The sequence below is a fragment of the Neopelma chrysocephalum genome, unplaced genomic scaffold (assembly GCF_003984885.1).
Source record: "Neopelma chrysocephalum unplaced genomic scaffold, ASM398488v2 Primary Assembly neopelma1_97116, whole genome shotgun sequence".
Taxonomy (NCBI): Eukaryota; Metazoa; Chordata; class Aves; order Passeriformes; family Pipridae; genus Neopelma; species Neopelma chrysocephalum.
Window position 1 is genome coordinate 217,830 of NW_020925758.1, and position 26,597 is coordinate 244,426.

Below are 26,597 nucleotides of genomic sequence, written 5' to 3' on the forward strand. Positions count from 1 at the left end.
ATTCAATTCAGTACCCCAACACACACAGTCTAGATGGCTGATTATTATGTTTTATTATGGCAGCTTGGATCATTCCCATTCCAGTATATGAGTTTGAAAGCAGAGGAGAGAAAGAAGATTTGACATTAAAAGTCTGAGATCCTGTTTTCAGCTTCACTAGCCTTTTTGAAACACAGCTGCAATCCTGCTGGTTACATGGTGCTCTGTCCTGTTTCCTCACTGACACCACCTGCACATCAGAAGTCTCCATGAATTGGGTCCAAACAGGCTGAGATGGTAAAAAGATCTACTACTAATTTTAGACTCTTTAAAGAGCTGGATAACTTACAACACTGATAATAACATTGGATTTGGCAATTTTATGATTTTATCTTGAAAATACCCTTAGCATCTTGACATAAGGTTTCCTCTTAGATAATTTCACATGTGGAGTGGCCTTACCTCTACAGACTAGCATGATCATCCCTGGACTGCGGCTGATGCTGGTTGCAGTCAAAGGACCTGATCCTGATCCTGTCTTTGGAGCTCTTACTCCTGGCTTCTTCTCAGATTTGCCTCAGCATAGACTCACCTAAGGATCTGGGCTTAGCAGCCCAGGGTAGGATGTGCTGTGCTCACCTCAGTCGGATGCAGCAGGACTACCTTGCGTTGGTATGCTGGTTTGGGACTGGGCATGATCAATTTTCTTCACAGTGGCTGGTATGGGGCTGTGTTTTCAATTTGTGCTGAACAGTTTCGATAACACAGAGATATTTTTGTTGTTGCTGAGCAGGGTTTACAAAGAGCCAAGGCCTTTTGTGCTTTTAGTACTACCATGCTGGGGAGGAGGCTGGGAAGAGACAGAGCTGGGACAGGTGACCCAAAGGGATATTCCACACCATATGACATCATGTTCAGTATATAAAGCTGGAAGGAAGAAGTATGAAGGGGGGATGCTTGAAGTGATGGCCTTTGTCTTCCTGAGTAACCCTTACATGTGTTGGGGCTCTGCTCTCCTGGGAATGGTTGAACACCTGCCTGCCCATGGGAAGCAGTGAATTAATTCCTTGTTTTGCTTTGCCATATGCATGGCTTTTACTTTCCATATTAAACTGTCTTTACCCCAGTTTATGAGTTTTCCAGCTTTTATCCTTAAGATTACCTCTCTGATCTCGCTGGTGGGGAGTAAGTGGCTATGTAGGGCTTGGCTGCTAGCTGGGAAAGACACTGCCTTGAGATAATGTGCACCTTCTGGCTCCTGCTTCCTGGTTTCCCTGCCCTTACAGAGCATCCAGCCTTTCCTACTTTCTCACAGTAACTAGCCCAGTGCTGGTTTTTACGCTGAAGTCACTGATGTATGTAATGATCTTTCATTTACTGCAATAACAAGAATTCGTTCATGGGTGAATACTTTCCTTGCTTGTAGAAAACTTATTACCTGGATTCTCATCAGCTTAGAAAATGAGGGAAATTGGCTCTTAATCTCCACTGTGAGGCTTCTCAAAATGAGAGACGAGCCTAGCAGGACAGTATCTCCCTAGGTCCCAGAAGTGAGGACATGCATGTCTGCTACTGCTTCGGCTTCTGCTTATGGGTCTCTAAATGGGGAAATAGCAAGAAGCAGAACCAGAAACTTGTGAGTGATGCAATCCATTGAGAGGCATGAATTGCAAAGTAGGATGAGCCAGTATTCTTTGTAATAGTCTTGGAGCAAATTGATGAACAATCTCTAAAATAAACTGCATTCTTATTTTTATGGAGATTTTGAATAATGAAGAGATTCATGCAAGGAAAAACGTGCTCACTGATTAAGCACAATGAGAAAGAGGGATAAATTTGCTGAAAATTCTGCTGTTGATTAAAATTGTTTGAGAATGTTATTTGTTGTGAAAATTCTTTATAAAATAATTTTACATACAGAGCTGAAGTAACAATTAAACTAGAAAGACAGGCTCTGTCAGTTGCTCTTGGGGATGGGACAGGGATCTCTGCAGAATTCTTCCTTTAGGAACCACTTTCTTTATCCAGATTTTCACCTAGCCAAACTGGTTTTTTTTAATTGAACCTATGTAATTTGCAGTATATACATTATTTTCAAATATCAGTCCCTCTGATATATCCCAGGACAGACTTGTTTTGAGTTTTATTTTATTAAGAAAAGCATTGCCGGTAGGTCACAAGAGGTGATCCACTCACTTTATTCAGTGCTGAGGAGGCCTTCCCTGAAGTGCTGTGTCCTGTTCTGGGTTTCTCAGCACAAGAAGGACATGGAGCACTTGGGGGAGGGTCCAGTGGAGGATAGTGAGGATAACTGGGGGACTGAGTCATCTCATATGAGGAAAGGCTGAGGGAGCTGGGCCTGTTCAGCCTTGGGAAGAGACACTGAGAGGGGACCTCATCAGTATCTGTCAGTACCTGCAGGGATGTGTCAGAGGATGGACCAGGCTCTGCTCAGGGGTGCCGAGTAATAGGACAAGAGACAACAGGCAGGAACTGATGCCCAGGAAGTTCCACCTGATAATGAGGAAGAACTTCTTTCCTGTGCAGGTGGTAGATTACCCAGACATGACATGGAGTTTCCTTCACTGCTGATATTCCAGAACCACCTGGATGCAATCCTGTGCCATGTGCTCTGGGATGACCCTGCTTGAGCTTGGAGGTTGGGCCACTGTGGTCCCTTCCAACCTTACCCCTTCTGGGCTTCAGCTATTTCATTTCATCTGTACTGATTATGTTTGTCCTATTCCCAAAATCATAAACCAGAATGAGAACCAAAGTCAATGTAATTTGCTGACCCCTTTCTCTATATCTGAACACCCGGTGTAGAGCAGTTACAGCTTGATGCAATCCAGATGTTCTTATCTGAAGAGCCTCATGAAGGAGACCTACTTCTAATTTATTTGAATCTTCTGTACTCAAGACTTTTGGTATATATCAGTTCTGAAGCAGTTGGCTGACCTTTCTGCCTCCTCAGACATTCAATATTCCTTACAGACAGGTGTATTATGTGGTGTCTGAACCAGTCATAGATGTTTTATAATCACCAAAAGCAAACAGTCACTACAGATAGGTGTTTGCCACAGAGCAAGGAATGATTCTTAAATAGGATAGATGACTTTGTGGTTGCACAGAACATTTTTCCCTCTTGAACAGGAAGGGGATGGTGACAAGATTAAATTTAGACAACTGAATCGTAGCTTTCTTAGGTTAGGTTGATGAAGGGAGTCCTACCCAATGAGGATACCTTTTGTGTTGGTGTTGATGTACTAATGTAACAAACTCCAACTCTCCTCCCACCAAATTTCAGTATGCCTGGAAATTTTCCTAGAGCCCACAGCTAAAAATAAGCTTGAATTCAAACCAGCTTGTGCATTAACTAAGTTTTTACTCAAGACTAGTGTCCAATTTGTGCTCAGAATATAATTATATCCATCCACTGCTTCTCTCTGGTAATTACTGGTTGGTAAAGATCATTTTTACAGTCATGTTCTTACATTATGAGATACATGGAATACAAATTTGCTTAACATTACTTACACCATAAAATCCAGAATAAATGCAGGGAGTTAGTGTCATTGTTTCTCACAATCTAGCAACATTTTGCATTTCAATTTAGAATCAAATCCTAACTGCTTTTTTGAGGGACATGTTTTTTAACTGAAAAACAAATGACAATATTGTTTCAATGACAATGCAACAGCTAATATTCATCTATACTAAAGCAACTCCAGCCCAAATAATTTTGGTTTCAGCCAATCATCTCTGTACTATTAGCCATAGTATAATTAGAATACAACCAATCTTAGTATTATAATTACTGGCAGCTTAATTCTCACATTGACCTGATATTGCACACCACTATGGCTCATTACACTTGTTTTATTAACGCAGTGTACCAAAAATTATGTTAACATTCTTGCTAGCTACAACATAATCTTCTGGTTCATCCACACACAAAATAGCCTCTATTAAAGGTGAAATAATAATAATAAAAATATCACAATAAAACTTAAATGCTTAGTTAGATTGTGATTTCCAGGAATCACAACAATTTACATAATTGTTCAGATATTTTTCACTGCATGTTCCTAACCAATCTATTTTGCTTAGAAAATGATATTTATAAATGCTTCTCCAACATTCAAAGATACTTTATTATATGACAGCAGGAATTGAAATAAAATGGGTTCATAAAATCAGTGATGCCAGTGTATCTGCAGTTTGCCCTCAATATTTTGCTATAATGGTTATCAAAACTGCATTAATCTTTCTTATTGAAAACCCTTTATACATCCCTAATCATCATTAAAATGTTATTTTGTCTTCAGCGCAACAAATTAATCTTCTTTCCTATTAAAAAGAAATAATCTGATTTTTTTTTTACCAGCCTTTGCCTGTTAATGATGCTTCTGTGAAGTAAACACAAGGGAAAGCTCAAGAATTAAGAATTAATAGAAGAAATGAAAGGAAGAACTAGAAAGTGTTAATAGAAATTGCGGACAAGGTTTATAAGTTTCCACATTAATGGTCTATTGTTGCTGAAGGCTGTTTAAGCGTATCTTTTTCAGTGAAACACTCACAGATATTTACTGATTCTTAATAAAATTGATTATTATGGAGGCCACAAAAGAAAAACTTGTGGATCAGTCATGGTAAAAGCCACACTACCCACATGTCTGAGTAAAACAAGACTCAGGCAACAGCTGTATTAAACTCAAAAGCCATTAAAATTCAAAGGTATTAGATTAGACTGATTTTTTAGGCCCAAGTCATTAATCTTGATCCAGATTTCTAGCCTTTTTTTCAGGAATCTAAAGCAAAGAATAACGAGATATAGTACATTCTAGTACATTATAATACATGACAGTACAACCTGTGAATACCTGAAATTATTTAGTATGACTAGCAACTTCAGTAATTTATACTGGATTTCAAAAACCAAATTAATGCTGTAATATATATATATGGGGTTTTTCTGACAAAAAGTTTGCAGGATGGCAAATATTAGGAAAACAAACTGCATAAAAAAGAAGGCAGTCAGAGTGGAAAAAGCATCTGAAATTTGCCTGAAGTATTACTATTTATTCAGAAAAGTAGTTTTCTTTTTACATCAGGATAATGATTACAATCATACAAACTCCATCTGAACAATTGAATGCAGTGGTAGTGTTTGCAGTTTGCAGTTTTGGAAAATGAGAATGAAGTGGCGATTGCCAACCATCTCTAATGTGTCTCTGTAGTCAAAGGGGCAGCTCAAAGTCAATAAAACATTTGTGTCTTTTAATTGGGAAATTATGTACAGCCCACATCCACTGTGCATTATGAACATTCGGTTCTACTGATTTCATTCATTATTCCTCCTGATTGAAGGAGCAAGAGTGTTGTAGCAAATAAGTTGAGTAACTTCTGACTTGATGAAATCAGGGACCACAAAGCTCATCTCATTCCAAGCCCCCTGCCATGGCCAGGGACACCTTCCACTAGACCAGGTTGCTCTGAGCTCCATCCAGCCTGGCCTTGGACACTTCCAGGGATGGGGCAGCCACGGTTTCTCTGGGCAACCTGTGCCAGGGCCTCACCACCTTCACAGCCAAGAATTTCTTCCTAATACCTAATCTGAACCTCCCCTCCTTCAGTCTGAAGGCAGTCCACCTTGTCCTGTCACTCCAGGCCCTTGTCCAAAGTCCCTCTCTAACACTCTTGGAGTCCCTTTAGGCACTGGAAGGGTCTGTAAATCCTCTCTGGATCCTTCTCCTCTCCAGGTGAACAGCCACAGCTCTCCCAGCCTGTCTCCAGAGTAGAGGTGCTCCAGTTCTCAAGGCATCTCTGTGGCCTCCTCTGGATTGGCTCTAGCAGATTCTCATCCTTCTGATGTTGGGGAACCCAGAACTGGAGGCGACTCTTCAGGTGGGGTCTGACCAGAGCAGAAGGGCAGAATCCTCTCCCTTGACCTGCTACCCGCACTGCTTTGGGTGCAGCCCAGGACATGGGGGATTTCTGGGCTGCAAATGCACATTGGTGGGTCATGTGGAACTTCTCATTCACCAACACCCCCAAGTCCTTCTTCCCAGAGCTATTTTCAATCCACTCTCCACCTGTGATTGGGGTTGCCCTGACCCAGCTGCAGGACCTGGCACTTGGCCTTGTTGAACTTCATGAGTTTCACACAGTGTCACCCCTCAAGCCTGTCCAGGTCCTTCTGGATGGCCCATCCCTTCCCTCCAGATTGTCATAAGCAAACTTCCTGAGGGGGCACTCAGTCCCACCGTCCTTGTCACTGATAAAGATCCTCTTCCTGGGAGAAAGGTGAATGTAATTCAGAGAGCATAGGAAACATGCTTGATTTTTTATTCCTAGCATGTCAGACAATTGGGATAATAGCTTTGTCTATGCACCTATAATTTCCCCCACATTGCTATAAAGATCTCAACTCTGTGTTACAGAAAACAAACACTTTTATGTTCCCCTATACTAGCCCTTAGATTCCAATTTGTCCCTTACTATCTTAGACAAATGGGGTCAGGCAGATCCTTTGCCTTCTATTTGACTAGTCTTAATTATTTATTTTCTGTCATTCGGCTTTATGACTATGCAATAAAAGACAGGTTTAATGGGCCAGTAGTCCAGGATGGGAAATCATCCAGCTAGTGAAGCATTGAGGACATCAAATTAGTGGCACTGCTGATCAGTTTTTCCCCAGCCTGACATCTGTTTATAAGTACTCATAGCCAAAACTGTTTTGAAAGGCAATGTCAGCCTTAGGCTTTGGAGCTAGCATCAGTGAATCTCTCCACCCTTTACTACTTGCTATTTTCTGCTGTGAAATGATACAATGCATATAATCATGCGTGAGGGAGACAACATTATCTGGTGTTTGATCTGATGAGTAGAAGTCAGGGTTCCTGGGCTTTTTCCAACACCTTTCCTGAGTCTTGTCTTATATGCATATTTAACATGTACATTAAATTAGAGACCACCACCACACGTGTAGAAAAGGGAAAATCTGTAGTTGGAATGGAATTGATTTCATTATCTAATGATTTTTATTATTTACTTTCCAGAAATTATTCTAGTAAATGCACTACTGTTTAGAATTTCCCTGCACCTAAAGATAAAATAAAAAAATATTAAAAGATTTACAGAGTTTAGAAAAGAAAGGACTCTTGGGACCATTGTTCTGGACTGCTTTACAGTGCAGACTGAACATCTGCTTCAATCTAACATTTGCTTGGAAAATAGAGTACCTTAGAAAAAGAGACGAAGAAAACAAAGAGTCCCAGTGGAAACCAAATACCAACCATCATTAGCAGTAATTATCATATATCAATGATTATATAATAATCATATAATCATAACTACAGTGATTATATTACCATTATGTTAATACTACTGTAAACATTAATGTATAATATATGAGTGCATGGGAATGTAAATATTTATGTAAATGAATGTTTTCATGAGACTTCTGTGTGTTTGCCCTATCAAAATTAGTTGTTGTGGTTTATTTTATAAACACATGTTGTAACAAACAGCAGTGACACTGAATAAATCAGCCCACAGTTCTGTATTGTCCCTCCATGGTATCATCAACAGCAGCAACTTGATTAGGGACATGACATGAAAGTAGGTGAAATAGAAAATGCTTGCAGCTTGGGGGTATCTAAGGCTCCTTTCTTTCAAACTCTGTGCATACCTGGTTGAATTAATTTTTTAATTAAAAAAAACCCCTTTTACATTTGTAATTCCTACAGCAATGAGTCCCATAGTTTATTTATGCAGTGTGTAGGAGAGCATTTTCACTTTTTACCATATAATCTGATCAGTTAATTCTCCCCTGTTCTTGTATTTTTAGAAACAATGGATACTCTTTATTTATTTATGTTTTCCATTACTTTATCTCGCCGTATCAAAATTCTCCCAGTTCCCTGACTAAAATGTCAACATTTGGAAGCTGTTTAGTACCCTTGATTGTCTTTGTCTGCCTACTTTTACATTTTGAAATTCTTCTCTATCACATTTGAGAAGAATGGAGGATACCACCACTTGTCGTGGGACTTAGGGAATGCTTAATGACATGCATCATTTGTCTTTTTCTGTTCTTTCTTTATTTCTCTGCTAGCATTCCAGTTTGCCTTCTTTGGCTCCTACAGAGCACTGAGCTGACAGAAATCAGCCAACAGTAATCCTCATGTGACTTTTTTTCAGTGGTGATAGCTTGTTTACAGAACTTTGCCATGTATTTATTGTCATGTCTGTCCCTTTGATACTTTTCAATTTTCAGCATTGAATTTCATCTTAATATATTTAAAGCCTGTATGGCAACATCCAGGCTTTAAATATATTAAGAATTCATCTTAAACCTCATCAAGGTCAACTGTCATTTTTACTAGCCAAAATAGTTAAATACCATTGAAACTCTCTCACTTTATTGTCCAGTTACTGGTGGATCTATTTCAAAGAGGAATATCTACATCTACCTGGAGTTACAAGGATAATTTCTCTTCATTTTTGATGATTTGCCTTTGTTTCTTCTCTCTTTTGACACTTATTAACATGTGATCCATCTTCCTTCAATTTTCTTTTTGTTATTCACATAAAACTCTTTGTAAATTTAAGAAGATTGTAATCAGAATGCTGTTCCTTGTATGTCTGTTGGCTTAATCAGAGAAACTAAAACATTTGTTAGGTATGAATAACGTCTCTGGAAACCTTGGTGACTTTTGCCTGTAGAAGCATCTTTATTCGTATTCTAGTTATTTCTGTTCTTTCTTATACTAGCTATGAATTTGCTCAGTAAAACTCAGATTTACTAGTCTGCAGCTCCCTGAACTGCTCTGAACTTGCCATCTTCCATTTCCCCAGTGCTGATTCCATTTTAAGCATAGTTAATAGTTCAGCAATTTTATACTTGAACTCTTTTAGAACTCTTGGGTGAATACCATCTGTTCCTGATGATTTGTTACCACACATATTATAAGTTGGTTCTAAAATCTCTTATTTCTATCATTTTTATAAGCTACCCAAGCATTGAATTTAGACAGCCTACTAAAGAAACTCTCAAACCTTAGGTCCTAATTCTAAATTTTGAGAAGCTTATGTTCTGACTGCAGATCTTTTGTACCAATCACTCCTATTCTGATGTAAATAATAACTAAACTTAATGTCATAACCCCATTTTTCAGTTTTAGGTACCCACATGTCTATCATTCAAAATCACCTCAGCATTCTCCATCCTTACCATGATTGTTCAGAATCCAAATGCCACAAAAATCTATAATTTAAGTACATTAATCATCAAGATAAAGCTAACAGATATGGAGGCAGGTACAGACAGAACATTACTGACTTTTTTCAGACCTTAGAATATCAATGGAAAACACAAACAGGAGGAAAAATGATTCAATATGAGCACTGTTGATACTTCCATCAATAGAGAAAAATTGAGATATCCTAAATTACCTGTCTGTTTTTAATCACTATCTAGACAAATAAACCCATACATTGAAGAAGCAGAAGGCTTAAAACATTTTAATGGATAACAGCATTAAGGAGCTTCTGAGTAACAGCTCATTACTTAATTTCATGTAACATGAGAGGTCTTTTTGTTTACTGCACTGTGTTAATTTTCTGTCTTAATATCACCTTTTTTTTTTTTCACAGAATCACTTTCTACCAGAGATTTCAAAACTATGAAACTTTGTTGGTGCTTTCTGTTTTCACTTTCTGAGGGGAAACAGACTATCCAATCCTATCTTGCTTTATTGAAGCACACTTCCAAAGAACAGCAGGCTTTTTAATCACACGGTAAAGGAATTTGCTGGTTATAAAAATAAAGAAGATTTCTCCACTACTGTGTAATTTTGGCATAACAATAAGCCATTAGCTTTAGTTCACAGGGAGAATGAAAAAAAATTTCCCACTGGAACTATTCCATTGTTTTTTATGATTTTTTTTCATTAATTATCTCCTGTTTCCCTTATGGCCTTTTTACCTGTGCTCCATAAAAAGCAATTTCTCTTTTACGGACGTTCCATATTGAAAATGCCAGGCAATTGGGACAAATATGAAACTATTTTTATGTGCTATGGTTCCAAAATTATCAAAATCAGTATTTTGCGTGTGTATGTGTGCTAAATTTAAATGAAATAAAAGGGGCTAGGTTGACAGCGGTAGAAAACGTAGCACTCTTTGTGTTAACAGAACAATGGGAGATCTACTGAAAAATTAGTTCTGAAAGATTAATTGCACCTCAGATAGGCATATTTTGGCACAGAGAAAAAATTTTATTAGCTCCTGTTAATAAGAATGCCAGGAAATATTTTCAGAAGAGGGTAAAAGGGCACTTTTACCATTATCCCATCCAGCCATGGTTTCGTGCTCCAGATTCCATGAAGATGGAAGAACGAAATAGCATTGAATACAACAAAATGCTTCCCCAGAAATTTACTGGGTTTGATGGACAGTTTTCACCTAGGAATTATCCTTACACACAATTGTCTGGGACTAATTCCTTCCCAATAAAACACAAAGGACTGAGGCATATGCTTTAATCAAGGAAAAATAGTAATTAATGAACTGTGACCTGTAAGCCCTCCCTACATGTCACTTCTTTCTCCTCGTAGATGTTTATCAAATGAGTTACAAAACCCTAGCAGGAGCAAAGAAATCAGATGTAGCAGTGAAGTACTGTTTGTTTCAAAACACAGAAGTATATTAATATTAAATTCTTTAAAATTCTTATATAACAATTAGTCGGGGATCCAAGAATGAAGTTTTTACCAACACCATCATGACTGAAGAGCTGTCTGATGTTTCCCAAAGGAGTTTCAGGCTTTGGTCTCACAAAGTGTTGCTGACCAGTCTATGATCTCTTTAATTCTATCACTCTATTATTCCTCTTTTTTCTTTCTTTTTTTTTTTTCCTAACAGATGTCAGGGATTCTCCACATTGCAGATCTTCACAATCAAATCAATCTATTCTCAAGTGCAGCACTCCCATTTGGTTTTGAGAGCATTATAATCTTGAAAAGGTTAACTGGAATCAACAGTTGTCTTGTAGTCACAGGCAATCATCAGTGAAATCACCTCATTCACTTCAGATAGGAAAGAAAATGGGATTAAAAGGGGATAAAACTTCTCCATAAGGAACATATCTTTGGTGGGTTGCACTAAGAAATGAGCTACACAGGTTCATATCCCAAATCAAGTCAGAGGCCACCAGGTCTCGTGAGTGCTCAAGGCGTATTTCACTCCAAGAAAAGCAGAGATCATCTCTACTCTTTCTTCCAACCTTCTCCTCTGAGTACACCAAACATGCAACCACCTGCAATCCCTTCCCAACCTACGACAAATAACATATTAATAAAAACTATTAAGGAAAAAAACCCTCTTTATAACTAAATAGAGAAACCCCCACCATTTTCTTCATACGATATCTTAGAAAAGAAAGCAAAAGAAATCAGGGGAATGACACACATTCCTGCATCTTTTCAGAATTAAGTGAAAACCCCCAGATAATTCTGAGAATCTGAACATATCTCTCAGCCTGACCACCTGCACCCAGCATAATCCTTGTGTTTGACTTCAGTGGAAAACAGACTAGGACTCAGTGGCAGCAGCTGGTGTGTGGTTTCAATCAGTTGTTAGGAAGGTCTGGCACGATGATAGGAAGGGCACTAGGTTCATTCTGCAGTTTAAGTGGGCTCAGACTAACCACATCTGGGGTAATATCTCTCAGATTTTGGAGCAGGGAAAAAACCCCAAAGAAAACCTATCCATATCATGCTTCCTTAGGTTTGAAAATCCAAGGAATTATGAGCTGCAGAAATGAATGGAGTCTAGGAAACAAGGGCAAGCTTCGCTTTTTTAAAAAGAGAAGATACAGAATTATCCCATGGCTTGGCTAATGAAAACCATCATTAAATGTAAAGACACTGCCTTCACCACCACCTCAGAGAAGATGTAAAGCAAATTCAAAATTTCGATGACTAACCATATATGACAGGAATGCCCAAAGGGCGGCCTGTGGTGCTGATCAATATCCTACACTGAGCACAATGTTGGTGTTAGATTACAAAGTTAAGACATGCAGACAGACACAAGTACACACAAAACCCTGCATATTTGTGTCAGTCCTTCTACCGTGTGACTTAAAAAATTTGACAAGACATATTATTTTTCTCCCTAATAACCTTTTGGAATTGCAGTAGGTGGTAAAAATGACATAGAGAGAAAGAAAATTTCCTGAGTAACAGAGGAAATAAATGCAGCAATGGCAGAAAAGAAGACCATCCTTTCACTCTTTTGGAAATAACACCCATCAGGAGAAGATGGATGAAGATACTAAACTGTATCAACTAAAATAAATATTAATTTCAAACAAACAACACACCATACTCTAACTCCCAGACTTCTTGGGGGTTGATGAGTACAACTGTCTGATTAATAATAATGACTAACACTGAAACCCTAATTTTGATATTTTGTAGACATTTAACGTCTTGAATTTCAAGTGTCATAATGTGTTTTAATGTCATTTTATAACAGGTAATTTCCTGGATCTTCTTGAATTAACTATGCTATATCAAACAATTTACTCAGAGATTTAGAAGCTGCCATTTTACATAGATTTTATACCATAAAACTTGGACACTGTGGATGAGATATTGGAATTTTCCAGAATGGATATTATTAAATTACAGATTTATTTTCCCATTCATTTACTTTTTTAGACTGTTTTTTGGGGTGTAAGTGCTTTCAGGCCTTTTTTTTTTTATTCTTTGATTGTCATGACTGCGCAGCTTAAAAAACACCAGAGTGTGTGAAGATAACATGCTGCTATTCTTAGGCAAGTTGTTAGATCTGGTTAAAAACAAAACTCTCTAACTTTCTAATTCATCTGGAAAAAAAAAGTGAGTCATTAAGACAAGAATATAAGCAAATCCTCAAAAAGCAAAGATGATTAAACTGATTAATCTTCTTTTCTTTAAATGCTAGGTCACACTCTTATTATGAGTGACACCATAATGAGCTGTAATTAAATTCTGGTAAAATTTCTACTTTCAAGTAATTTGAACCAGTACTGCAAAAACCCATAGTAAACTATCCTTGCTATCAGGAATTCACATTTTTATATAAACAACACACAGTAAATGTGGCTGCTTATATTAATCTGCTACTTTGCTAAGGTACTTTTATTTTTACAGAATTGCTCATTACTGTCTCGCTTTCAGGACAGCATCTTCACTCAAGTGCAGATTAACATGAAGAGCATGCATTAGTTCCACTCTAATTAAGCGTGTGCTTAAATAGTTTCCTGAACTGGAACTGTAGTAAATAATATATAAGAGTTAGGGTGAAATCTTGATCTTGATGTTGTAAAAATAACAACATGTATATAAAAAGATACCTTCCCATTGCATACCATCCTCTTTCACATGTATGTGCACTTGTGAAGAGAATGACAGAATAAATCTGGAGAGATGGGAGGTCATATTACTTTGGGCATGGATGGTGGAGAGGCAGGACAGTGCCCCAATTAGCACTGCCTGGTGTGGTATGTTCATGACTCTTCCCTCTCTACATTAAGAGCAGGTTGATGTCTGGCTTGTACACAGTGTGCAAGAACAAGATTCGTAGACAAGGCAAAGAGGATTTCAGCAAATAAACTCAAAACTAATAAAATGGAATGTTCCAATCAGTCTCTTGAAGCTGGATCAGGGCAGCAACTGGAATGAGACTCCTTCTTTACACTTTTCCATGCCGGTGAAAAATGAGCTATGAAAGTCCTTCAGGGATAAATAGCTACCTCTAAATTTTGCTTTTGTCCCGGTTTCAGGTAGGATAGAGTTAATTTTCTTTTTAATAGCTGGTACAGTGCTGTGGTTTGGATCTAGTACGAAAATAATGTTGATAACACAGTGAAGTTTTGATTGTCACTCAACAGTGCTCACTCTAATCAAGGACTTTTCAGTGTACCATGCTCTGCCAGCGAGCAGGTGCACAAGAAGTCAGGGGAAAGCTTGGCCAGGAGACCTGACTGGAACTGGTCAAAATGATACTCCAAACCATAGAGTGGCATGCCCAGTATATAAACTGGGGGGAAGTTGCCTGGAACTGGTTTCTGTCTGGGGACATGCTGGACATCTGCCAGTGGGTGTTGAACATCACTTGCTTCTCTTGGGCTTTCTTCCTCCCGTTCTCTCTTTTTCTTCATTATATTATTATTATTTATTATTATTATTATTATATTTGATTTTGTTTCAATTATTAAAGTGTTCTTATCTGAACCCACGAGGTTTACTTTTATTTGTTTTTCAGCTTTCCTCTCCATTGTGGAGCAGAGGAGAGTGAGTGAGTGGCTGCATGGTACTTAGTTGCTGCCTGGGTTTAAACCACGACAGAGATCCTCCACAGGCATCTGTAGAAGCTACTAACTAAGCACTAGTGACCGAAAAAATTATACCACTGCGTTTTCCCTTGCAAGCTGTACCCCTTTGTGTGGTCATTGTGTAACCAATGGGTTTCCCTCTGGGCTACTCTAAGGAAAGCAGCAGCATCCTGAACTTGCTTGCAAACAAGCCCAGCACAAGACTGTTCTGCAGCAGTTCTATGTGGAAGTTTTACAACATTCTTTGCTTGCTTTAATTAAGAAGAAAGATCCTGTTGGCATGACTGTCAAGCAACAGTTAATCTCTCAATTTACAGACCAAACAGAGAAATTTCAGTCCAAGTTCACCTTGAGGAGCAATCTAGATCAAGAAGACAAGAGACAAGAGCGCATCTCTGTCCCTTCACACCTCTCCCCGGAGGTGTTCTCCCACTGAAGTCACACATGGTCACACCAAGCCAGGATTCAGTACACAAGGAGGGCAAAACTCTCTGAGGTCCACGGTGAAGATAAAGCAGGTAGAGATAAGAAGTACTGGGACCCTTTTAAAACAACAGAAAGTATGCTGCTGTTTAATACCCCTAGTGCTGAAGTGACCTTGCAATATCATCCCCAGTGTATAACCCTGGCTACATGTCCTGTGTTGTCTTGCTTTGGCTACAAGAAATTAGTTGTCTTTGTTTTCTAACTCTGAATATACAGGTTTTGTGCTATAAAGATTTTATTATCTGCAGTTCACCTATTGTTTTGCTGTTGTTTCTTCTCTTACAGAGCAGCCTGTTATCTGTATCTTAGTCTCCTTCAAACGTCTTCTGCTCCAAGTTGAAGGGATTACAGGATTTACTGGATGTTCACTGGAGGTTAACACAATTATAAATTAAATGAGGCAACAGTTTCCTTACAATTGTCTGTGTGTGTGATTCCATTTATTGCAGCTGTGGTTTGGGGGAGATTGTGGAAATACAAAAGCATTGTAATGACAAGGTGATAAACTGTGTATAAATGAACATTTGCTAGAGAAGTTAAGTTGGTAATAATGGAATTTCCTTCTGAAAGGCAGCAACTCCCAAATTTGCTTCTAAAATTACATTGGCATAGGAAAACACACATTTTTTTTGGTGGGGGGCAAACATTAAATAGATTATTTTTAAAACTATATGAGGAAGACTTCTTAGGATAATGAACTTTGTGAAATAAATGTTGAAAAATCAAAGTCAACTAAAATAAATAGAAAATAAAGGTGTGGAGGAACATGACAGAATCCAGATATGCATTTTGGTAATGTAAGAAAGTGAGTATTCAAGGGTCTGACAGATTTCTAAGATAATAAAACATAATGACAACTTCAGTAGTTTTAGTTCCAAATATGCAGACAACTGTCATAGCTCCATCAAAACAGCAAAAGTGGCTTATATTGTTCAGAATTTGAAGAGCAAACAAAGACTATGATGTGATATCATGTGGGAAGACAATAGGTAGGCAAGCGGATATAAATGATGATGGCAACTCCTTACAAATGTAATTTATTTTCATCAGATATTGATGCCAGCAAAATGGAACTGTCCACGGGAAATGAACAGCCAAGATGATATCAAAATGGTTGAATTAATTAATCTAAGAATTCATTAAAAATTGCAAATAAATAGAACCTTAGAATCATTCAGGTTGGAAAAGTCCTCTAAGATCATCGAGTCCAACTGTTAAAGCAGCACTCCCAAGGCCACCACTAACCTGTGTCCCCAAGTGTCCCATTTACAAGGCTTTTAAATCCCTCGAGGGATGAAGACTCCACCACTGCCCTGGGCAGCCCGTGACAGGGCTGGATAACCCTTTCCACGAAGGAATTTTTCCCTAATATCCAACCTAAACCTCTCCTGGCACAGCTTGAGGCCATTTCCTCTCATCTTGTCCCTTGTTTCCTGGGAGAAAAACCCAAGCCCCCACTAGCTCCACCCTCTCGTCAGGGAGTTGTAAAAAGTGAGAAGGTCCCCTCTGAGCCTCCTTTTCTCCAGGATGATTCCCCCTAGCTCACTAAGCTGTTCCTCATCAGACCTGTGATTCAGACCCTTCCCCAGCTCTCCTTCTCTGGATATGAAATAGTTTTGTAGAATTTACTCTTCTGTGCCATATTATCCTCTGGATTTTTTTCAATAAATTTCCATTCCCCCTGTGCTTTTTGTAGCTGTTATCTTGGGAAAGTCGGCCTGAATACATCTGAAATATTTTAAGATCACAGCTCGTACTATTTTTAGAAGCGAGTACTACTTAAGAATGAAAATTTATTAGATTTTATTCATTCAAAAACCAAAGACAAGATGAGCACGGTTCAGAACTCTAGTCTGTAGTTAGCAGCAGCAATAACAGAATGAATCAGTAAATTCAGATTCTAAGCTGAAAAGATGTCAGAAACAATTTTGTATGTTTTCAGCTCACCCAAGCACCACTCTAAAAAGGCCAGGAAGGTAGTTGTCTGGGCTTCCCTCTGTTGTCAGCAGCAAGACAGACATCTTCACAGGCAGATACATCTCATTTTATGATATGTTTCTACGATATGTGACAAATCCTGGCTTTCTGCATGGATTTTATAGGCAATCTGGCCAAGCCATTTAATCTAATCACTTTACAGTGTGTATAATTAACACAAATGTGTACTGTTCTTTGTCAATAAACAGCAGAGAATGCAGTAAAAAAGTTCAGAAGAAAAAATGGAACCTTTCATTCCTTGTGTAGGCCACTGTACAGACTCTTCCACCTAAATATCTTTAAGAGAGAAAAGGGAACTGCTGGTGTTACAGTACAGTTACAAATTTCAAAGCAGTTTTAATCCCAAAAACAAAGAAATTCAACCTGATGGTAAGGTAAGAAATTCAGAATACTGCAATTTCATGATTCATATTATGAGTAAGAGAGCATCTAGTAAACAGTGCTTCATAGTCATGCATTTAAAAATACAAAAATAAAATATAATATCACATTCTTTAAGTATTTTCAGTGTCTCAACAAGTTAACAGAAAGTACAGACTGACAATGTTTGATATATACTGAGCAGTTATTCACACAAAAGAAACCAAACCAAACCAAGTGAAAAACATCCCTAAACAAAAACAAAATAACAAACATTAGCTGTCTCAGACTCAACAGATACTTCAAGGTTTGAGAAGCATGAAAATAGAGCAACTGTCAAAATGAGAAATCTAAAAGTTGATGCTCACAGTGTCTGATAACCAGTCAGCTCATCTTGAGCAAATTCCAGAGTAAAACCTCATTGAAGTGAGAATATTCTGTGGCCAGCTGGCTCTGATAATGAAAATTTACTGAACCACTCTAATCCTGGTTTGAAAATTATCTTATGGTATAATAAAACTTTAGGAAAAAAATCTAATGAAGCCTCTGTAATATATTTGCACTTAAATTAATACATTTTCCATGTTAAATCATAGAATCATAGAATTACAGAATGATTTGGGTTGGAAGAGACCTTAAAGATTGCCCAGTTCCACCCCCCTGCCATGGGCAGGGACACCTTCCACTATCCCAGTTGCTTCAAGCTCCATCCAACCTGGCCTTGGACACTTCCAGGGATTGGGCAACCACAGCTTCTCTGGGCAAACCTGTGCCAGGGCCTCCCCACCCTCATAGTAAAGATTTTCTTCCTAATATCTAATCTAAACCTACCCTCTTGCAGTTTGAAGACATTCCCCTTGTCCTGTCACTACAGCTGTGGATGGAAAAGACAGATTTCATGTTGATTTTGTATTTCCTACCGAAGGAGAAGGCTGTAAAGGGAAATGTTTTCAAAAGAGTTTCTGCTGGTCCTCTCAGACTTTTGCTTGAAGTGAATAAGACAACTCATGTGTGGAAGGGTAAACAACTACATAATTCTTTTCAGAACCAAGACTGTACTGGAAAAACTAACAATTTTGATGACAGGCTGCCCAAAGACGCCAGTCAGTAAGAAGCATGAGCTGCCCTCCTAACCTTGGACTGACTGGACATCAGCATGTTATCCATGGACTTGGACATCGATTGAGCCCACAGCTTATTCCTCTGAGGTCAAACAAAACCATAGAGGAAAAACTGTTCCATGAAGGCTATGAGATTTTCTGCACATGTAGAATTTCCAAAAGGGGTTCTAACATTCACATCAAAATTTTGAAAAAGCTGCTAGAAAGTATGTTTTACAGCTCAGACCCACAGTCCATTATTCAAAGGAGCTTGTGTAGTTAGTTCCCCTCTGAATTGCTCAATGCAATTAGTATATTGCAATGATCCGTAGGCAAAGTCTTATGGATATTTTTTTAAATAACACTTCAGTAATGCCACGGGTCCTACCTACAAAATATTTTAACATAAAGCTGTAATTTAGGATTAGTATGAAATGAGGTCAAATAGGATCAGGTTTTTAAAGTATTTTTTAAAGATGAATGAGTTCTAATTAATAATAATAATGGCCAGTCTTCGCGAACGAAGATTTGGGGAAAGGTCTTTTTACCTTTCCAGCCTGCGCAATGGATTTTTCAGGTGAGACACAGCCTGCGCTGAACTGAGCCCACCCTTTAATCCTAAGGTTCATCTGCCGGGGCCAAGCAAGCTTGGACAATGGCAGTGAGGTCCTTAGGACGTAGGTTTGTTTAGAGTGTCCTTCTCATAGATGGATGGCCTCACAGGGCTAACGAGCTACCATCTGCCCGGGGGACTTGGGATTCGAACCCGTGGTCGCAGCAGTGAGAGTCCTGCATGCTAACCACTAGGCCACCAGGGGTCCCAGTTCTAATTAGATATTTATCTATCATACCCATTTTAAACTTGTGTTCATCCGGAGTAAAGTGACAAGGTTTACCTGAAGTGAAAGTATCAGTGGTACTTTCAAACAGGTGGCCCTACATGCTTCTGAAAAACTGATGGTATTAAAAGACATACAAGCATATCTTTATTAATGTAACATTTTTTCTGTTTGAAAAAACTGTAACGAAAATGTTATCTAGTCAAATGGTTAGTTCTATATTTTTTACATCAAAGAGTTATGGAAAAAAATACATATAAAACCTAAATATTTCTTAGGGTAACGTCTAAAAATCAAGTAATGGACCCAGATAAATGTTAAAGGCCAGGTTGGATAGGACTTTGGGCAACCTGATTTAGTGGAAGGTGTCCCTGCCCATGGCAGAGGGATTGGAACGAGATGAGCTTTAAGGTCCCTTCCAATACAAACCATTCCATGACTCTGGGAATGCCTTAACCATTCCAGTCTATTCACTTTCCTGTTGAATCTCTGAACACAACACAGAATAGGATCATAAAAGACTGGATGTAGCTGCAGTACAGTGGAAGGGAATGGGGGATGGAGTGAGCCTTGCTACCAGACAAGATATACTCATCACAGTAATGGGTTAGTCTATTTCCTTTTTTTTTTTTGGCGCAATTGTTCCCCCATGTTTTACAGAGAAAGTTGAGAGTGTTTGTTCTTTAGGCTGATGAATATAACTAAAACTTGTTTTAAGAAGGACTACAGACAAAACCGTTTCTTAAGACGTTAAAAATCACAGGCATATGTAAAGACTTTCATTTCACTGAAGCCATCATAAAATAAAACTATTATCTAAAAATAATAAGCTGGTTGGTTTTGTTTTTCAGCAGTGTTTCTCCAAAGACATAATTTTAATTGTAGATTAGTTTTGTTCTTGTAGTCCTGTTGATGGATTTTAGGCAAGCAACATACATCATTAACTGTACTGTGTAGGGGATCACATTTCAAACAGAGCTTTGTCTGGCCAAGCTACTACAGCCTGTCTGATTGTTGCAGAATTGTCATTAAAAGGAAATGATGCCTGGGAATATTGAACTTAATGTTATGTTTTGAAATAACATGAATAACATTACAGTTGTTTTAATGAAGTCCATAGGAGAAAAATGTCATTAAACAAAGCAACAATATTGGCCCTGGTGCCCTGGTAAAATTCCAATCTGGCTGATTGCATTCTGACACCTACTATTTTTCAGTTTGAATTTGGTATGTTTGTGAACAATCCTCACTGTTTGTTCATTGATATGTTAATGCCTTACATCATCAGCTCTTTGCTGTTTGTTACCCCATAGTTAGTTGGCTGCCACTCTTGTCCATTCAAATGCTTTTAATGAAGCCATAACTACAGTGCATGACCTTGAAAAGATCCCTTTAAATCTACCTTTCCACAGTTCATCGAGTTACTTAGATATTTCTTAACCTAACAAGTGAGCATACATGTGACTTATTTCAGTGTTTGTTAAACACACAGCACAGTCTCATGTCCCAATTCTGACAAAATGAGATGATACAGTCCTTTAATATGTGCTTAAAGCTGGGCACAGAGGTGTCCTGCCACACACTGGTGCTTTAGTTCAGGTCAGGAAGGTACTGTGAGAAATATCTCCTCAACACCTCCACTTAACCACGATTTGCTTTGAGTTGTAATCTCTGAGAACATGACCTAAAACAGATGAACTTTAAGTCAAGATATGCTCCAGGAGAACAACTTGTTCACCTCAGCACCAGCTAATTATTGAGACAACAGACCTCGAGTAGAGAAAGTCTAAAGTTAAAAATAAATTTCCAAGATATGGACTTCAGAATAAACTGTTTTGTTCTACAGCTTTGCTCGTGTCGGTTCATACCACTGGCTTTTGGACACATATTCATATTCAAGTGATTTATTCAAATGAGCAGATCTGCTCTGTATTATTTTACTGGTCTTTGATTTAAGGGTCAAAATCTGAATTGAAGTATATTCGAGGAAGCCCTTCTAATTGCTGAACTCTGTTTTAGAGGGCTTATGGGGCAAAACATTTTGAAGACCTGATTCCTGGCTCATTGAAAGGTCTAAAAAACGTAGGACAACAATTTTGAATTTCCTTGTTTAAACATTCAGGAAGGAACTTCAGTGGTGATCTCATAAAGCAGCTTTTATTGTGCCTGTGACATCTCACCGTCATAATTTCTAATATCATTCCCGACTTCCCCTCTCCATGCCCTTTAATCTTGAATGGTCAAATCCAATGCAGATATTCATGCACACAAACTTTCCTGTTCATGAGATCAGATATGATCATCAAGGAGCATGTAAAAGCATTTAAATCAGGCACATATACTTTTATATGCATTGACAATGATTAAAACATAAAAGTTCAACAAAAAGTAAGGTCAGAAAGAAGTGGTGCCAAATATCAATGGAAGATTATCTCTATATCTCTTAGTGAACAAAGTATTACAGAAAACCTCATCTATGAGTAACTGTAGGTAACCAGCCATATCCTGTTCCAGGTGGGGTCAGGTCCTGTTCTCTCAACAGAACAACTGAATCTACATCCCTCCCAGTCTGGTATATAAGCACAAGACACTGCTTTTTGAAGCCTCAAGCTGTGCATTAAGCTGCAGCTGGATCGTCACCTTTAGGGTTTTGTCATAGCCTAATTTAGGGAGGAAGTCAATGATCTGGAAAACAGATGTGAAGTTTTAAATGTACATAATCAGATCTTTAGGACTAATTTCAGGTTTGATGCTGCCTTAGATTTTCCACCTTCAGGTGGAAGAAAGAAGACAAAGAAATGGGGAGAAGAGTGACAGGATAAGTGGGAAAAAGTAGACAGAATTGTGTGAGCACAGACAAATGTTAATGAACCTAAACCCACCATTTTATTTAACTGTTACTTGTGTCTGCATAGGAGTCAGGCATTTGAAAAAAATCATAGTGTATATTAGGAGTGCCTTAAGATTTCCATATAGTGAAATATCTTTTTTTTTTCTTCCTTTTCAAAGCTTCTTCTTAGGATTAAGGATATTTTCCTTTCAATACCAGGTCACAACCAAGCCACTTTAACATGGTCTCTCTCTAACTCACTCCCTTGCACACACACACATCAATACAAACAGCAAGGTAAGAAGTAGAGAGGGAGAAAAAGGAAAAGGGTGAGCAAAGATTATTAAAGGCATTGAGAGAGCCACAGTCATTGCCCTTGTAGTCAAAAATAATATGATGTTCTACGGGTATAGTAGCTGAAATCTTGTATACAAATCAAAGTGAATTCAAGCCCCTGTCTTACCTGAACATTTTAATAACACTGTATCTTCAGGCAAAGATAATCTCATATACATTTCTTTATTTTAACTAATTGTTTGTGGGGTTTTTTCCAGTTTGAGGTTGATAAGCCTTTAATTAATCTAGTATGCTTAGGAAAAAAGAAAGTCTTTAATGCCTGGTAACTTCCAAAGAAAATAGGGGATTCTTGCCCTAAAGGTCCTGGCTGAAGCTTCTTCTGTGTTCAATACATATATATAACTTCCAACAAAAATTGTAAAACTTTTTCAAGTAAAAGCAAAGAAGGTTTGGTTGTGATTTACCAAGGCTACTTTAAGTTCCACAACACATGAATGTAAAACACAACAAACACCTTAATTTATTATGAGTCGTAGTTTGCTGGTCTTTGATTAAACCTCGCCCTGTATAAATAATTCTCAGTGGTACTGTACAACATATGCTACAGAAACCCCTGAGGTAGGCAAGAAAAACCAAGCCAAACACAGTGGAGAAGTCACTTACCTGTCTGAACTCTTCCAGATCTATTTTGTTTCCCACCAGCACCACAGGGATGTCGTAGGTGTGCCGGACACGATAAATGAGTTCCTTAAACTCAGCAGCTTCTTGGAAGGATTGGCGGTCTGTGATGGAGTAGCAGATAATGAAGCCTTCTCCACCTCTCATGTATTGGTCCCTCATGGCTGTGAATTCTGCCTGTGGAATAGGCAGAACACATATACTAATTTGGCAAACAAAATTATCCATCTGTAAATAACAAACTTGCTGAAAACTTCCCCAATTCCCCATATAATTTCACACTGCTTGTTTTTTACTCTTTTAAATGCTGCTTGCTGAAACTTGTGCATCCTTCTTGGTTCATCCACCCCAATAATAAGGATTTCTCTGAGGGCTTTTTTTTCCCCTTTTCCTATCAAGGGAACTCTGTCCTCTAAGAATATGAACTTAATATGCCAGTGCCTGCATACAGAAAATACTGCCTCGTGTATTATCAGAACCTTCTGCAGTACTGCCAGTACAAAGAGATGACGTGCATTTGAATGAGTGTTAACAGGTGTAATAGAAAAGCTATATTACTATCTAGGGATGAGAGACAGGTACAAATTCCTTATTATGCCCTCAATTCAAAAGCTCAGTAATACCAAAAAATATTCATTGTCTCCCACCAGCTTTGGAATAGTGCCTAGCAAAACAAGGGTACAATCTGCAAAAAGTTCTGCTCTTTTAAAGGCTCTCAGAAAAGCTAGGGGTTTCAGTTCAGTGTAGGATAATGCCATTAAATGAGAATGAACAATTTCGAGTAGTGAGAGAATTGGTCCAATTTTCTGCTCCTGCATTTTTCTCTTTTTATGTATGTATTTATTGTCACAGCAACACTTCTGGTTAATGGTACACTTTTTTCAGAAGTACTTAACAACTGCCACATTGTACAAAAATCAAGATTTAGTTTTCAAAAACTAGTCTCAGAAACTGTGGCTTGAGAATATGTTTTAAAGCCAGTTTCTTTCTCAGGTTTGTTTGCTTTTCTTGATCACAGCCCAGAATAACCCAACACCATGGCAACAGTCGGTCAGGATCAGAATCCTCCTGACAGAATCAGTTCTCCAGAGATATTAAGATGCAGGGAGGTCTGATAAAAAAAGAATATACATATCAACATCGAACCATTTCTATGAGCAGCAGGATGTAATATCAAATCCTGTATTTTTTAGTGTATTGAGAATTTATGCTGGGATTTTTTAAACAGTTTAGGTTACATATATATATCCTCAGTTGTTGCTGAAAATTAAAGGGAAATGGATTGGTTATGCTCTTTTAAAAGTCTCAACCTTAAATCTCTCTCAATAGTCATTCATGTTGATTGACAATGCTTCCTGTGAATAGACTTTCGTGTTGACCATTATCATTTATTTATGATGTGTCTTTTACCCAAAGGCTTTATATATCATTCAAAATATTTCACCTGCTACAGGAAAAAGTTCATCGAACTAAGCTTCAAAATGGCAGACTAATAGGCAATTTAAGGGTAGGATTCTGCTTTGGGACTTACTCAGAATTTCAAAATCTCTACATTATCATCCCTGGCATCCCTGGAGAGTTTATTCACCATCAAGCTACAGCACAGAGTGGATCAAGTCATACTCTAGCCTACCTTTCTGAAATTGGATCTGCAAGCGGTAGGGTGGGGAAAAACTGCAGAGATCAAATAAAAAGTATTCCCACACTCTATGGTTTGGACAAGACACTGAACGGAGATGTGTCTCTGTTCCCAGGTTTTTCCTCGTCGTCTACATTAGATAGCCACTAGAACAATAGACCATGCAAAAGTCTCTAAGAGCAGGGAGTGTTAATGACAAAACACAGTCATTGACTCCATTCCTTGCTCTCAGATTCCAGGCTTTTATACCAGAACAAAGTCTCGCTGCAGCCCCCATCCCTCATGTCCCTGGTTTTCTCCTCTTTGCATCAGTCACCCAGAACTGTTCTGCACCAGGAACTGAACTATGCCAGGATCTCTTCAAGCTTAGCAGACAATGGCAACCTTCTGTGAAGTTAAACTTGTGGATTAGGCTCCTGAATTTAGTTGTCTGTGTAGCTGCAGTCAGCTGCCTGAGCCCTTGTTATAACAAATGGTGAGCTATTCAATGCAATTAGTGGACTACAGATTGCTTCTGCTGATGAAAAAATAGTGATCTCTTTAGTTACCTAATTACTTATTTTTTTGTATCTATTATTTATTTTTAGAGCATTGGTACAACAGAACAGAGACTCTGGTTAAAAGTACATGTTTTCATATGGAACCCAAAGCCCAGCCCCGATGACCTGCATTCCTGAATAAGAAATTTCATAAATCAACTATTGTAGCACTGTATGACTGCTCTGCACAGACTGTAACAGAGAATGAGCTCTGTTTAAGTGAGGTGATCCACCTTTAGGAACTGCTCAGAACTTTGTACACTCCCTTATAGCCATTTATGGCAAACTGAGCAGGAATTAGGTCACATATCCCTGTTTAAGTTACTCACAGTAAGTGACGTTCTGCAGCGCGAGTAGACCCAGGATCACTCCCCAGGGATGCTTAATGGCTTTCCTTGACTGACAGGAGACCCTGGGTTCCTAATTTTACACACTGAATCATTCCAAAGGGATAAAGTCCTCAGCTTTAAAGACTGCCACTCTTGAGTCAAATCATTTACCTACACATTCCAGTTCATCCTGGGCATAGTTAAGGCTTTAAGGATATGAATGAATTTACCTATGCAATTTTTTATTATGGCATATTATTGCTGTTGATATATTAGATTAAACAGACAAAATGCTTTAGTGCCATGTTTGCAGTGATCCATTTTCAGAGGCATTAAGTATTCTGTGCAAACTGGACTGGGGACATCCACTTGGCTTTCCGTTGTTAACTCAGTTAGTCATTTCCATTCCAATTTTTTGATGTTGACTTTTACTTCTCAGCTTTTTCCCCTTGGCATGATTGCTCAGTACAGAGTCAAGGACTCCAAGGTCAAACCTAAATAAGCCTTTTATTAGATTTCAAAAGAAGTGGATTTTTTCTTTGTTCATGAGGAACCTCAACATAATAATAAATAGGAAGAGAAAGAATAAATACAATTATCAATAAACATACTATAACCCTTGCAACACTGTATGCATATTATATACAAGACAAAGGACTAAGATGCAATTAAATATTTTTGTTCATTTTTTTATTTCAAGTCCTATCCTATATTTCACATTTTTTCCTGTTTCTTTACAGCAAGAAAAACCAAAACCTGGATTTTGTGAATGTTCAGGGGTAGATAGAGACAGATCCAAAGGTTTTGCAGATTTTTCAGTGGTTTTATTTTTATGTTTTGCCTGGTTCTTTTGTAAAATAAACAACAGTGTATCTGTGCAGCTGACACATTAATATCTTCTTTAATTGTTTCCTGATGTACAAGGGACCTTGTAAAAATTATTCAGAAATAGTACTGGATATCAATTTCTACTCAATAAGGGAAAAATATGAAACATTCCCAAGTCAGTAAATGCCAAAGGGAAGAGACAGAAGGAAATCACACCCCCTCAAAAGGAAATCAATTCTGAGAATTAAAGTGAAGATTTGTCATGCTTACAGCACTTTGCAGCTTGACATCAGTCTCTAATACTCT

At 38.2% G+C, this 26,597-nt stretch overlaps 1 protein-coding gene across 1 annotated transcript in view; it reads right to left on the reverse strand.

Moving 5' to 3' along the window:
- Positions 1 to 26,597, reverse strand: part of RIT2 (Ras like without CAAX 2) — a 172,188-nt gene that overhangs the window by 65,130 nt on the left and 80,461 nt on the right. Inside the window, exon 4 of the mRNA XM_027671698.1 lies at positions 22,942 to 23,133. Coding sequence (XP_027527499.1) covers positions 22,942 to 23,133 — 192 coding nt within the window. The remainder of the gene's footprint in view (positions 1 to 22,941; positions 23,134 to 26,597) is intronic.